The sequence below is a fragment of the Rissa tridactyla genome, chromosome 14, assembly GCF_028500815.1.
Source record: "Rissa tridactyla isolate bRisTri1 chromosome 14, bRisTri1.patW.cur.20221130, whole genome shotgun sequence".
Classification (NCBI taxonomy): domain Eukaryota; kingdom Metazoa; phylum Chordata; class Aves; order Charadriiformes; family Laridae; genus Rissa; species Rissa tridactyla.
In genome coordinates, this window is record NC_071479.1 from 362,491 (window position 1) to 376,618 (window position 14,128).

Sequence of the window (14,128 nt, forward strand, 5' to 3'; positions counted from 1 at the left end):
CTGCTTCCTCTTTGTTTGCCGCTGCAGATGACGGTGTATGTGATTTGTAAACTTGCTTTCCTTTCTTACAGGATGATGTGAGGCAGAAAGTGCACCTGAACACGTTTGGCTTCTTCAAGGATGGTTTCATGAAAGTTAATGTCATCAACCTTTCATTGAAGCCACCTGTGGGCTCTGATGACAAGAATGGTTTATCAGTAAGTTATTTTGAGTCCAAAATCTGTATTAAGCTTCCTGTGAAATTGCCTTTGCACTGGATGCCTTAAGTTGTTTGAGGTGTCAGATCCTAACTGCTGGTGTTCTTGGCTTTGCTCTCCACTGTGAGCTGATATATATATATATATATATATAGATATAGATATATATATATATATATATAGATATATATATATATATATATGAGGATATATATATTGTGAGATTTATCCTTGACCGCTATCCATTCTGCTTTAAGGATAAACTTTAACTTGTCTGATCCTTTACTGAAGTTAGTTTGGATTTGAATTAGTATGTATTTTATTCTTGGTGCATATGGATAAAGCAGCAAGTTTATTATATTTGAGTATTTTTTTCCTGTCTAATTAGGTAATGAGAAAAATACCTGGATTCTGCCTTAAACATAGGTTAATTTATTTAGAGAGCAGTATCTTTGACTCTTTCAGTGGTGGTTTGGCTTCTGATACTAGGGGAGCCTGAGCTGTTTTAATTTGACAGATTCTTCTCAATTGTCTCTTAGGTGGGGTTCAGTTTGGATCGAACAAGGAATGATGGGTTCTCCACTTACCTGGTAAGAGTAAGAGATGTGAACTTACTTTTCTAAGCTGGAGACATCTCATAGTTGACCTTACTCCAGGAATGGTCAGAAGAAATAAAATTTAAAAAAAAAGGGGGCCCTTTAGACATGGGCAGGTTATTAAGGATAATTAAATCTTACAACTTGCTGGACTAGGAATGGTAACCTCTACCTGGGGAAGAACATGTCCCATTTCTTATAAAGAGGAAGGAACTTCAGAGATGTTTTGCTTATATTACCAGGATGAAGAAGTGGATTACTGTATCTTGAAGAAGAAACCAGATCAAGATGTCTCTGTTGTAATCTTACTTCTGGACTTCAAAACGGAAGCGTGAGTAAATAGTGCACACTACACTTTAAAGTTATTTCTCTAGCAGAAGCTAACGTAACACTTGTGGAATTTATTTAAGGGCTTGGAAAGCTGCTGTGCGTGTAGTTTATTTTTTAATGGGTTACTTGTGAGCTGAGCAGAGGTGAGAGTCAAAGAAAAAAATCTGTAGTAGAAACCAGTCCAAGAATTCTTCCTGGAGGTGTAGGGGGACATAGGGCAAAAGAATCATACGTTAATTGTGCTGAAGGCATGAACTTGAAGTCTTGGGTCACTTTTGCAGCTCTTGCACTGAATGTGCCATTTTGTTGTTTGTCTTGAATTATTTTATGGAAGTACCTTCAAGGCTGTGTTGCTTTCTTTTGCAAGAACAACTGTAACTGTGTGGAAACATAATTTCTAATGAGAATCTGATTACTAAAACTAAATAAACTTATTTTTCTTCTGCTGCTCCAATTACATTTGATGTGATCATATAGTGTGACTTCTCCTACAGTGATCAGTTCAATGCCAAGCTGCTTTAAGTCATGATCTGGTGCTTGCAGGTTTTGCAGTAAAAAAAAAAAAGTCAAGACAAGTTGATTTTCTTTTATTGGGTATATATAGGTTATGACAGCCTCTTCATGAATGTTGATTTGCTTTCATTTTGTTTATTTAGTGTGAAAGTACGGTTCTCTGCAGAAGCTTCTTCTTTGTTACCAAAAATTTCGTTCATGCCTGGGGAAAATGTTACTGCCTTAAATAGCAAGCCACTAAAAACGTCTGAACAGAGCAGTGATTCTGGTAAAAGTGCTGCAAAGACCAACGAAAATACAGACAGCAAAGGTAAGCCTGCTGAACCTGACCTATATGTGCTCTCACTCCTAATTCCTCATTGATGTGCATCCAGCAGTGTGTTGTGGTCGCATTCTGGGGTCCCCTTGGGCTAAACTTGGCGAATAGTCTTGTGTAAACCTGTGCATAGGGCTACCTTTTGGGCTGGAGTCTCTCCTGCTCAGTGATTCATGTTCTGTTGGTCCAGCAGAGGCCTAACATGACTGTTGGAGACCTACAGTACCTGTGAGGAGGGGTTGAGGTACTTGGTTGTCCTCTGTCTGGCAAAAAGAAGTCTAAGGGGGAATTTGGTAGCCACCAACAACTAACTGAAGGAAGGTTAGAAGGACAATAATGCCACGCTATTTTTAGTAATGGCACACAATGCAACCTGTGGCTGTTCCCTCTTATTAAGTCTTGGGTGTCTAAGATTGAATGCTAGGAGAGAAAAAATTACTTTCCTAGGTGGGTATTACAGCGCTGTAGCAAATCATATGTGGAAGTTGCAGAACCCCCATCTTTTGAGGTTTTAAACATTTGACTAAACAAGGCCAGGATCAGTGTGATATAGTATTGACAGTAGGTGTGCTTTGAGTCAGAAATTGGATTAAATACCTCCACAGGTCCTTTCCAGCCAACATTTCTATTCGTCTATGGTCGTCTTTTTCTAAAGAGTTGAAATCTAGTCTATCACTTAGAAGCTATAAGGATGGAGAAGTAACTGTACCAGTAACCTTTCTTGGAGGCACAAGTCTTTGTCTGGCTTCCAGACCAGCAGACGAAACAATTCTATAATCCCATCAGAGCTGAGATTAGCTCTAAACAGTTCATGTTATCCCTTCGTGAAAGAGTTTAGAATTGTAGCAGTCTGAGTCTGTCTCACCATGTCATGTTTATAAGCTTTGATATGGGTGAAAATTACACGCAGCTGTTCTAACAAATCAAGAACTAAAGCTGTATGGCACTGAAGATAACTGATAATTGAGCTCTAGTTTTGATTTTTCTTGCATTAAAAAGTGTCATGCACATTGACAGTATGTGCGCGTGAGCCAAAAGCAAAGCTTAAGTCTTGAACTTCTGCTTCCTGGCAGGTCACCTGTGCTTTCGTTTCTTGATGTGTTTTTTGTTTGGTTGTTTTTTTTTTCTTCCTGGGGCTTTGCTTAGCAAAGAGCTGAGAACTTTTTCCTTCCCCAGGGCTAATTAGGACTTCTGTATATTTGTCAGGCCATGTATCAAGATTACTCAGTGAGATTAACAGTACTTGGTGATAATATTAAAAGTTATAGCTGTAGACTGTATGAAACAAGGCTGTAGTTTGCGTCTGGTGTAGGTCATCTACATCCCTGTAACTGGAATGGTTGTGAAGATTTCTTGGGTAGGCTTTTGTATAAGTTGTAATAGTACAGAAGTCTATCCTAGCACTTGATGATGCATTTAGAATGAATGCTAGTTGTGGGAAGAGTCCTGGGAAAGAATCTCTGTTAATGATCATCTAGGAAACTGCCACGCAGACAAGTATAGGAAGATTTGAGTTAGGTGTTGGCAATGTGTGAAAGGTGGTAGCCTATGAGGATGTCTAAATGCAAACACGCTGAATGTACCATTAATATTTTATCTCTAGATAAGAAGTCCAAACGAAGTACAACATCTTCCCAGGTAAGAAACTATCTGCTCTTCTCTTTCAGAAATAATCTGGGGGAATATTCCAGTATAAGCATAGCCAGAAAGTGGAAAGTGTTATTTTCTGTTGCTCTCAGCCTCCACTGTAAATATACAGAATACAGTTTGGATTGCCTGGATTACGTAGGCAAATGTGGTAGTTACCCACTTAAAAAAAAAAAATCTAAAAGTCTCTTTTCCTTTTCCCAGAGCATAGTAGAACAAGAACATGCTGTTCACAATGACAGAGGAACTTTTTCATTTCAGGTAAGGTATCTGTCAGTGTCTAGTCCTAATGTGTGCAGACAGTTCCTTCACTGTACTACTGCATGAAAAGTAAGTGTGGTATGGATGCCTCTCTGATAGCTCAGTAAGTTTTTGAGTGGACTCTTATTAAGAATAAGTGCTGGAAATCTTTCTTCATAAGGTGTGGGAAAGGTTTTTAACTGTCTTTGGTATGATACAGTTCTAAATATCTTAGTCTGTAAGACTCAGCATATTAAAGTTCACTGTGGTGCAACTAGTGCATACAGATTTCTAACAACAAATAACTGTGGCCTGACTGATGACTCACTTAAGAGGAAGATATTCTCTATGAAACCAGATTAACACTTTGTTTCAGCACCCTGGTTCACTTGTGGCTGTTGGTTACTGTAAAACAAACACACTTTAAATTCTGTTACGTGACACAAATCTCATTTCCATAGCTATCACAATTGGTATAGTTGGAGGAGGAACAGAATAGCTGCTTATGCTTTAGGGCAAGTATGATAAAAATCTTATGCTTCACCATGTTAAATATATGCTTCTTGTTATCTTTTCTCTATGGTGAAGTAAGTTAACACTGATATTTAAAGGTCCTGGATTACCGGAGTGCACAATCGTAGATAGGTGCAATGATTTTGCATCTGGAGTTCTGTTGAAACTTGCAGATATGCTGGTATCCTCGGAACAGTATGCTTGCTGAAAGGAACCAACTGACCTTAAATGTCTGACTTTTTTCATGCTTCCTACCAGGGCAACCCTGTTGTGAATGAGAAGAATGCTGACTTTCATGCTGACTTTTCTATTCCTTATTTTCAGTTTTTATTTAACATCAGCTCTGATAACCAAGAAGGTCTCTACAGCCTATATTTCCATAAATGTGTTGGCAGCGATGGGCCGACTAATGATCAGCAGCTATTTAGTCTCGATGTGAGTATAGCTTCTAAAGTATAACTCATTCACTTAGATTGAAACATAAAGCTTTCAATGCTAGCTTGTATACCAAGCACACGCTGTACATGAGCATATATATGGGGTGGGAAGTGATTCAGAATTGTGCATTTAATCTGTGTGGTGGCATTTCTGAAGGAAGCAACTACAGTAAGAAGAACTAAAATACTAGTTTTGGAGAAATGTCTGGAAATCTGAAGACTGTGTGGGCTGGGTTCAGTCTGCACAGTTGCGACTAGATGCTGTAATGAGATGGGAGCTAAAACAGCTGTTCGATTTTTTTGCTGGGCTCAAAAATCGCTTTTTTTTTCCTTTACACAATTGCAGATATTAAGGCTGTTGCTGCAATCTAAATTGGTATTTGTGAATTCAGTGTTTTTGCTTTTTCTGGCCTAATTAAAGATGCATTTCTACAATGTTAGTTCCACATCTTAAAGGCAATATGTTATAGCAAATGTTTTATCTCTCTTAACATCCAAGGGTTCAGTCCTATGCTCTTTTGAGCCAGAGTGCATTATCAGAGCTCTGGCTGTCCCGTTTTTTCTTTCCTGTGCTCATGCTGGCATCTCTGCTGGTCTATAGTGAGCTAATTCTGTAATGAATCTTCTCAATGACCGAGGTAGTTCTCAGCCAGATCAGACCGCTGAACTGATTTTTACGTGGTTGTCCTGACGCCACTGCGAGGGAAAAGCAAGGGAACACATAGGTGATAAAACTTAGCAACAGCTTAACTCAGATTACTTTAAATCTGCTTCTGAAGTTGTAAGTTTAGAAGACTAAGTTTTTTAATTGCTGATTATTGCTTTGACCCACTGAAGAAATTGGAAAGAGAAGAAAACCTAGAGATGCGGGACAGTTTCAGCACTGCAGACTATCTTGATGCATTATTTTATTGAAGTCTTAGAATCATAGAATTATTTAGGTTGTAAAAGACCCTTGGGATCATCGAGTCCAACCATCAACTCCACTCTACAAAGTTCTCCCTTACACCATATCCCTTAACACCACATCTAAACAACTCTTAAACACATTCACTCCAGCACCTCCCTGGGCAGCCTATTCCAGTGTCTGACCACTCTTTTTGTGAAGAATTTCTTTCTAATGTCCAGCCTAAACCTACCCTGCTGCAGCTTGATCCCATTCCCTCTTGTTCTATTGCTAATTACCTGTGAGAAGAGACCAGCACCAACCTCTCTACAGTGTCCTTTCAAGTAGTTGTAGAGAGCGATGAGGTCTCCCCTCAGCCTCCTCTTCCTCAAACTAAACAGTCCCAGCTCCTTCAGTCGCTCCTCATCAGATTTATTCTCCAGGCCCTTCACCAGCTTCGTTGCCCTCCTCTGCACTCGCTCCAGCGCCTCGATATCTCTGTTGTATTCAGGTGCCCAGAACTGGACACAATACTCAAGGTGTGGCCTCACCAGTGCTGAGTACAGGGGGACAATCACCTCCCTCCTCCTGCTGGTCACACCATTTCTAATACAAGCCAGGATGCCATTGGCCCTCTTGGCCACCTGGGCACACTGCTGGCTCATGTTCAGCCGCTTGTCAATTAGAACCCCCAGGTCCTCTTCTGCCGGGCAGCTCTCCAGCCACACTGCCCCAAGCCTGTAGCGATGCATGGGGTTGTTGTGGCCCAAGTGCAGGACCTGGCACTTGGCCTTGTTGAAGCTCATGCCGTTAGCATTGGCCCATCGGTCCAATCTATCCAAGTCTCTCTGTAGAGCCTCCCTATCCTCACGCAGATCAACACTCCTGCTTAGCTTCGTGTCATCTGCAAACTTGCTGATGATACACTCTATGTCCTTATCAAGGTCATCAATAAAGATGTTAACTAGAAATGGTCCCAACACTGAGCCCTGAATCTGATCCCTGAGTCTTAGCACATATAATCAAGCCATTTAAGGGCATAAGTAGGTTGTTAAATAAAGCTTCTGTTTTCTCAGTCACAGGGTAATAGGCTTGCAGGAAAGTTCTTCCTTTCTCTTGACGGGTGAAGAAATCCATTGTAGTAAACCTAAGAGTGATTTTTTTAGCTATGTATGACTCCATGCCTAAAATCGGCACTGTGCTATAAAACCCCTGCTTGTTTATGCAAGGTTGTAGACACTGTTTCTAAATCAAATGTGGGCAAACTCTGTAAAGTTTGGTATAGAGAACAACTATTCCTTGTGAAAATTACTTTGCCTTTCTGAATTACGTTGCATAACTGAAGCACTGGAAACAACCTCAGTCCTCTTCTGCTTTTCAAAGAAATTATTGTTGTGGGTGTAATTTTGCAAAATGTTTTGAGATTCTTGAGGATGAAGAGCTGCTTTTATTTTTTTCTTTAAGAGTCTCATAACAGTCGCCGCTTCAGAAAAGCTAATTTTAAATGAGCGACTTTGATTGTGAACTGTAATTGTTAACTCAATGCTTTAGCAAAATGTCTTCTCAGCTGTACACATAACACACCTTTAATATTCAGATAGAAATCACGGAAAAGAATCCTGAAAGCTACCTTTCAGCGGGTGAGATCCCACTGCCAAAACTTTACATTTCCATGGCTATCTTCTTTTTCCTGTCTGGGACCGTATGGATCCACATACTTCGTAAACGCAGGTAAACGGACTAGTTTGGTGTCAGTGACAAGTATAGGCCTACCTTGTTTGATTTTTATTTTTTTATTGCTCCTCTTATAATGCCCAATTCGCAGACAGATTTAATCACTTACAACTCCAAATCTGGCTCAGTATTTGATGCCTGATACATACAGTTTATAGTTGAAAACAGCTACCTCTGTCAGTAGCATTGTTCAGACTATTGTTCCAAAGTTATCAAGTCTTACATAAAGAAATCCTTCACGTAGAGTACATACTAAAATATATTGTGGCAGCAAATAAACAGGAGATTCCTGTAGTTGATGACAAAAGGAGAATGCTACTTGAAAATAACTTTAAATAACAAGAAAAACTTGTCCAGTTTTTTAATATGGTGAGTAGCAGCTTATGGCAGTGGAGAGCCATAAACATTTTGATTATAGTTGCAAGTGGTAGGAATTCCTGATTGAAAACCATACTCTTTAATAGTTAAAGCATAGCAACAGAAGCCATGAGAACCTATGATTCCATTTTGACTTTACTTCTGACTTAGTCTGAAGTTCACTTGGTAATCAGATTATTTGGTGGTCTGGAGTTCACTTGGTGGTGTGGTGTAGTAACTTGGGGGCTTTGGATGGAGTAATACATGAATTATGTTTAGCAAATGTTTAGCAAACTTTCTAACCGTTATGATCTATATATGCAAGATGTTCCTATGAATTACTATTTTTAAGTAACCCAATTATTAAAATACAGAGTTGTAGAATATGTAGTTGAAATGTTGTTAAGGATGTTGCAGAAACTTGGACTGCAGCATTAAAGGGAATCCTTTTACACCAATAGTCAGCTCAGCCTGGGAGTTACTGTTTGACATTTGTAGGTTTTAAAGAAATACACTTGGGAACAGAAATTTTTACTGCTGGCTTTTAATTGATGCTCTTCCTTCTTTTTTTTTTCTTCCAAGAAATGATGCCTTTAAGATTCACTGGCTAATGGCAGCCCTCCCTTTCACAAAATCTCTGTCCTTAGTCTTCCATGCGGTATGTATAAGAAACATGGAATCCAGGGCATGCTGTTTTAAAAAACAAAAACAAAAAAACAACAACAAAAAAAAACTACTATGGGAGGGAGAGAGAAGTGTGTTTCATATTGAAGCATTGGAATTGAACTGCAGCTGTTTGCTGGAAGTGATTTGGTTTTCATCAGCAAATTCTGACTTTAAATACAATTGAGATCATGTCCTGAAGCGGTGAAGCAGCAAGCGCGTATGAGGGTTGAATGAGTTCCATGAATTCTAATGTTTTGGCCATCTGAGGCTGAAAGCTTGAGCTATGGTGCTGCTCCAGCTACATGGCTTGCAGTAAATGCTAATAGAATGGAAACCTTGGTGAATGTTTGTAAAATTCAGGGCCACTACTTCACCTGAAGTATTATGGTGTGCCGTAACAGACCTAACGTTATAAGCTTTGACACTTTTAATACATAAAGTCTCTATTGAATTGTATTGACTTTGCTTTTCCACTGGAAATATCTCATAAACAAAGGTAATGGCAAGCATTTAGTCCTTCAGTGTTTGTGCCAACCATGATCTCCACCCTCACGTTCACAATAGTGTAACTGCGACAAACATCTTTGGAGTCTAATGATTTGAATCTGCTTTCTAGTGAAAGTGAAACTAGAAAGCCTCTCGTCGCTTAATGTGACTGAACTTGAACAATGAATGAATAAATAGGTTGCAAATGCAGTTGTTTAATTATAGTTAAGTGTGGGAGCTGTGTAGGAAGGATGTAGATTGTATAAGATACATTCCCTAATGCTTAGGAAATACAGTGAATGGAAATGACTTCATTGTTGCTAAGCAAAAGTAGAACATGTTGGGAGGAAGTATTCTCTGAGATGTAGTAGAGTTGAGTTTGTACACACTGATTGGAAAATGAAACTCGAAGTGGCTGTCAAGCAGACCTGGTTTATAGACATGGGTGGGGTGCTGATGAGCAGTTCGTAAAATAACACACTGTATTTTCTGCTTCCAGATCGACTATCATTACATTTCTTCTCAGGGATTTCCTATTGAAGGCTGGGCTGTTGTTTATTACATCACTCACCTGTAAGTATGTCAGAAGATTGATGTGATAGATTCAAACAATGAAACTGAATTCCGTGTGGGGCTGTCCCCCTCCTGAGCAAACTGGAAAATTGCTGATTCTTTGGTACTACGTTCTGAGTGACCAGACAATAATCAGCCCTGTGTGAAGAAGAAAGCTGTACTTACAAAAGGCAGCTGCAGAGAATTGGTATTTATGTAGGTGGGGGAGTGGAAGGATAGGAAATGCTTTGCTTTTCTTTGTTTGCACTAATATTCAAGTATCTAATTTGCTCTTGGTGTGAATGGTAAGAGGGTACAGCTGCCAGTGTTTTCTCCTGTTCATGATGGTGAATGGATTACTCCCCCGGGAAAAGATTGCATATATTGACAATTGTGAATGAAGCGTAATATTGCTATGTGATACACAGTTGTAAGCAAGTACATCTGCTTCACTGTTGTAGGATAAGCACTTGCCAAAATTATGAATAGCAAGGCATTTGTTTGGGTTTGTGGCTTTACTGACTGTAGGAGAGAACCTGGACAGCAGAGGAAGTGTGATAAAGTCTCTCACTACGGTATCTGTTTCCCTTTCAGACTGAAGGGTGCTCTTCTGTTCATCACTATCGCCCTTATTGGCACAGGCTGGGCTTTCATTAAACACATCCTGTCAGATAAAGACAAAAAAATCTTCATGATTGTCATCCCACTTCAGGTGAGGACTGAGCTGTGTCAATACTTAACTGTCTTGTGGGAGAGCTGCTTGTGGAAACTGTAAAAGGCTGTGAATCCTTTCCAAAATACCGCATAGTTACTGCTTGTATGAGCCTATTAGTTACAATATCAGTTGAGCTGGGATTTCCTGGGCCAGAAGTAACTTCTGTAATTTTCCCCACTTTTCTCCATATATTGAGTATGAGAAAATAGTGATCAAATAGTGTCAGCAAGTGAACAGCAAACTATAAGGTAGGTATATTCATGCTGGGGCAAAACTTGGACTGCAAAACAGTACTAAATGGCTAAGCACAGAAATTAAGTGAAAGCTGTCACTTCTGGAATGCTTGCTGAATGGACTTAAGGTGGAAAAAAAAAAAACAAACCAAGACTTCTAGGTCTGTTGGGTCTGAGGGAAATTTTCTGAGTGTGTTCAAAGCGATCAGTGCTTGTCTCCTCTCCAGGAATGGAAGTAAATAGGAGAGCAGCACTTCTATTTGTTGTAGGCAGAACAGTTTTTCTGCCTTTTCAGGAATCCCTTACCCATCTGCAAAGTGACAAGTGTATAATTTGTGTTTGAGGCTCTTATAGAGCTCAGATATGGAGTACAAAATGCAGTCAATGACCAGTTTGAATTATTGGCTTAACTTAGAATAATGCATTTAGACTGTTTGCTCTCTGTGTGTATGTGGAGTCCTGTTTCTGTATGTTTACAAATAGATTTTGCTCTTTTTATCTCTACTGATACAGTAGATTCAGTATTGCATATGACAAAAAGGAATACTTTCTGAATGCCAGCAGAAATAAGTTCCAGTCAGTTTTATTTCTGTAAATGCTGTGAAGATGCTGCTGAATGTGTGACTTTCTTGACATAGAGCTGCAGAAGAATTATTGATGTTACTGAATGGGCTCTTTCTGCAACTGTGGGACAGCTTTTCCTGAATTGGCAGCCCAGATCTAGTATCTCCTGGGAAAGCTTCTGAAACCATTAAGTGTGTTTTGTCCTGTAGGTACTGGCAAATGTGGCATATATTATCATAGAGTCAACAGAAGAGGGGACAACTGAATATGGAATGTGGAAAGAAATCCTCTTCCTGGTAGACTTGCTGTGTTGTGGAGCCATCCTGTTTCCAGTGGTATGGTGAGTCGCTGTGTGGTTTCTGAGCCCTGATGGCTTGAGCTGTTTCTGAACTACTGAGTATTGACTGATAGCTAGAGCTAAAGATACTGCCAAAGTAAAAAAAGTCAGTCATCTGGAATCAAGTGTTCTGTTAATATTTTTTTTAAACTGTATCATTCTTTTGAATTCTGTGTTGTGGAAGATACTTCTTTTAGGGATGTTAAAGTGGGGATAAGGTAAGGTGGGTGGTGATTTTAAGTGTGACCAGCACAGTACAGACAGAGGTGCTTTTGAAACCCAAAATTTTGCAGGAGCGCTGACTCTTTCTTACATTGAGAAACGGGATTTTGCTTTACTGCCTGAGGCTGGAAACTAGGCTGCTAAATTCTAAAACAATAGTGCTGTCTAAGATTCGTGCTGCCTTCAAGCAGAGTAGCTGCATTTTTACTTAACTGTTTAGAAGAAATAATCCCACAGGGAGCGTTTCCCTGCCCTTCCTTCCACTCTACTTGTCAAGGAATAATGTTGGTTATATAAAACTTGACCAAAACACAGATAATTCAGAAAAACACTATTGTTGCTTCTTGCCAATTAGTCAGAACATTCATCTTCCAAATTCATTTTAGTCTTAATTGGATAAACAGCTGCATTTAAAGGAGGATATGAAGGAGTTTCTGGCTCCCTGGTTAGTAAATGCAGAATATTCTTTTTTATCTTCAGTATTTTTTTCTGAAACATGGAGTGAATATAAATGTCTGTCTAGTAAACATGTCACCGCTCTAGAGTGTGTAACTCTTGAGTGTTTCGGAGAACTGTTTGATAGCGCATGTGTCCTTACCTTCCCAATTGTCCTCTGTGTAGGATCAAAACAATACACAGCCTTGTTGGCCTTCTGCCAAGGCTGGGAAATGTCTTCCAAGAAATTTGCACTACCCACTTGTCCCTTCCCCCATTCCAGTCAAAATGCAGTAGCTCTTCTGAGTTTGAGTGCGTTTGGGTATGGTAAATAAACCTGCAGGAATATTAAATTTAACTGTAGAGAGACTTGATTTCCTATGATAAAGATGACTTCTACAGTTGTAGCTCTTACTACCTAATGCTAGAATCCATATATGCTACCTAGTGATACAGTGGTACGAAACTTGCTTTCCATAAAGAAACTGCATCTAAAGAAAAAAATGCAGTTGGGTGAGCTGTGCTGTAACTGTTCATAGTGTGCAACCAGTGTTCCTGCATTGTCACGGTACCAACATAAACTGGTGGTGAAGCCCAGGACATAAAATCCTGCCCCTTTTTTCATCTGGGTAGTGTCACTGCAGCTGTTGGGATGACTCATGTGAGCAAGGTGACTAAGACTTGGCCCTTGAGTTTACATTCCTGCAGGGTAGCTTCTGTTACATAAGTTGCCTATGTAGACATGTAAGCTGTAATCAACTATTTAAATGAAAAGAGCTTAAAAGGGCAGTAAGATGCCAAATGCTTGGCAGTGCTCTGAATAGTAGCTCAGCTTAACTGTACAAGTGTAAAGCATTATGCTGGAAAATGCCCCAGTTTCTCACTCTGCTCTCTCCCTCCCACAAAGCTTTCTGTAGGCTGAAGTAGGCTTTAGCAATCAGCTTTCTTAATCACAAGGAGATACAGATACTTGAACTAACTGCCTGAGCCGGGGAGATGGGGGTGAAATATATTCAGTGCCAAGCACACTAAACACAGTTAATCATGAGCATAGCCCAGCCATAAAGAGCTAACAAAACTTGTTAGAGGGCTGCAGTGAAAAGGGAGTGGAAAAATTGTAGCTAATCTACTCTTTTTTTCCCCTGTTATTTTTCAGGTCAATAAGACATTTACAGGAAGCTTCAGCAACAGATGGGAAAGGCAAGTAATCTGTAATTTTCTTCTGGTTTATGCTACATGCCATAAGATAATGCCAGAATTTCAAACACATGATGTTGATTTTAAATACGTAAACTAAAACTATAAATCTACACTGTGTTATTGTTGCACCGATGCTTTTCCTCAGTGGGCTCATAGGAATAACTTCTGGAAAATGAGCTTTTTCGTGTATTGTTTTGACTATCAGAACTCATGTGTGAAACTTACTCTCTTGTACTTGCACAGCTCTCAGTGCTCAAGCTAGACATGACATCTAGAGCAAATCATCTTGACAGATTTTCCTTCTTTTCTCACTCGGGTGTTCAGAAGCAGAGCTAGAAATTAATTCCCCAATTGCTGACTATTAGTCAAAATAGACTCCCTTGTTTAAATTTCTGCAGAAATCTGTTCCTGCCAGAATAGAGGAAAACAAACCTCGTTTGAAACAAAACATAAATTGGTGTTCAGTGTAACACGGTTCTTGACTTGTCCATGTTTGTACAGGAGCTTAAAGGACTGCTTGTGTAAAGCTGAGTTGCGTTTATTGTAGCAGTGAGATGATGGATGGAAGGCCAACCCAAATATGGCTTCTGTAGCATGTGCTTTTCCTGCCTTATCCTCTCTTCTTAATTAGTTCTTCAGTTGGCTGCAGATTCAAGCTGTGGAGCATAGCACTGGCTTCCTTGGAAGCAGGCAGCCATTTCAGTAATCTGCCATTTGATGGCCTACTTGAAAGCTTTATTTGTAGAAGGCTCTTTTTTGGCAATATCTTTTCAACCCAGTCTTACCCGTTAACTCTTGTCTCTCCTTTCTGGACATAACCTCCTATGTCTGGATACTTCTTCCAGCTGTTTCCTGGTTTCCACTGAGACTCTTGGATTTTGGTGGAGATTGCCTTTGTAGTCTAGTAGGTGAACTGTGAGGCTGGGTACTGAGCTCAGCTCTGTGCAGACCA

At 39.7% G+C, this 14,128-nt stretch overlaps 1 protein-coding gene across 2 annotated transcripts in view; it reads left to right on the forward strand.

The window, feature by feature from the left end:
* GPR107 (G protein-coupled receptor 107) overlaps positions 1-14,128 on the forward strand; it is a 40,636-nt gene that overhangs the window by 5,208 nt on the left and 21,300 nt on the right. For both annotated transcript variants that reach the window (XR_008469264.1, XM_054220331.1), the window contains exons 2-14: positions 72-197; positions 737-787; positions 1,036-1,124; positions 1,780-1,946; positions 3,556-3,590; positions 3,804-3,860; positions 4,677-4,787; positions 7,273-7,406; positions 8,349-8,424; positions 9,418-9,491; positions 10,065-10,182; positions 11,192-11,322; positions 13,133-13,176. Coding sequence is in view for 1 of the 2 variants with exons in the window: in XM_054220331.1 (XP_054076306.1) it covers positions 72-197; positions 737-787; positions 1,036-1,124; positions 1,780-1,946; positions 3,556-3,590; positions 3,804-3,860; positions 4,677-4,787; positions 7,273-7,406; positions 8,349-8,424; positions 9,418-9,491; positions 10,065-10,182; positions 11,192-11,322; positions 13,133-13,176 (1,213 nt within the window). In the remaining variant the exon portion in view is untranslated. The remainder of the gene's footprint in view (positions 1-71; positions 198-736; positions 788-1,035; positions 1,125-1,779; positions 1,947-3,555; positions 3,591-3,803; positions 3,861-4,676; positions 4,788-7,272; positions 7,407-8,348; positions 8,425-9,417; positions 9,492-10,064; positions 10,183-11,191; positions 11,323-13,132; positions 13,177-14,128) is intronic.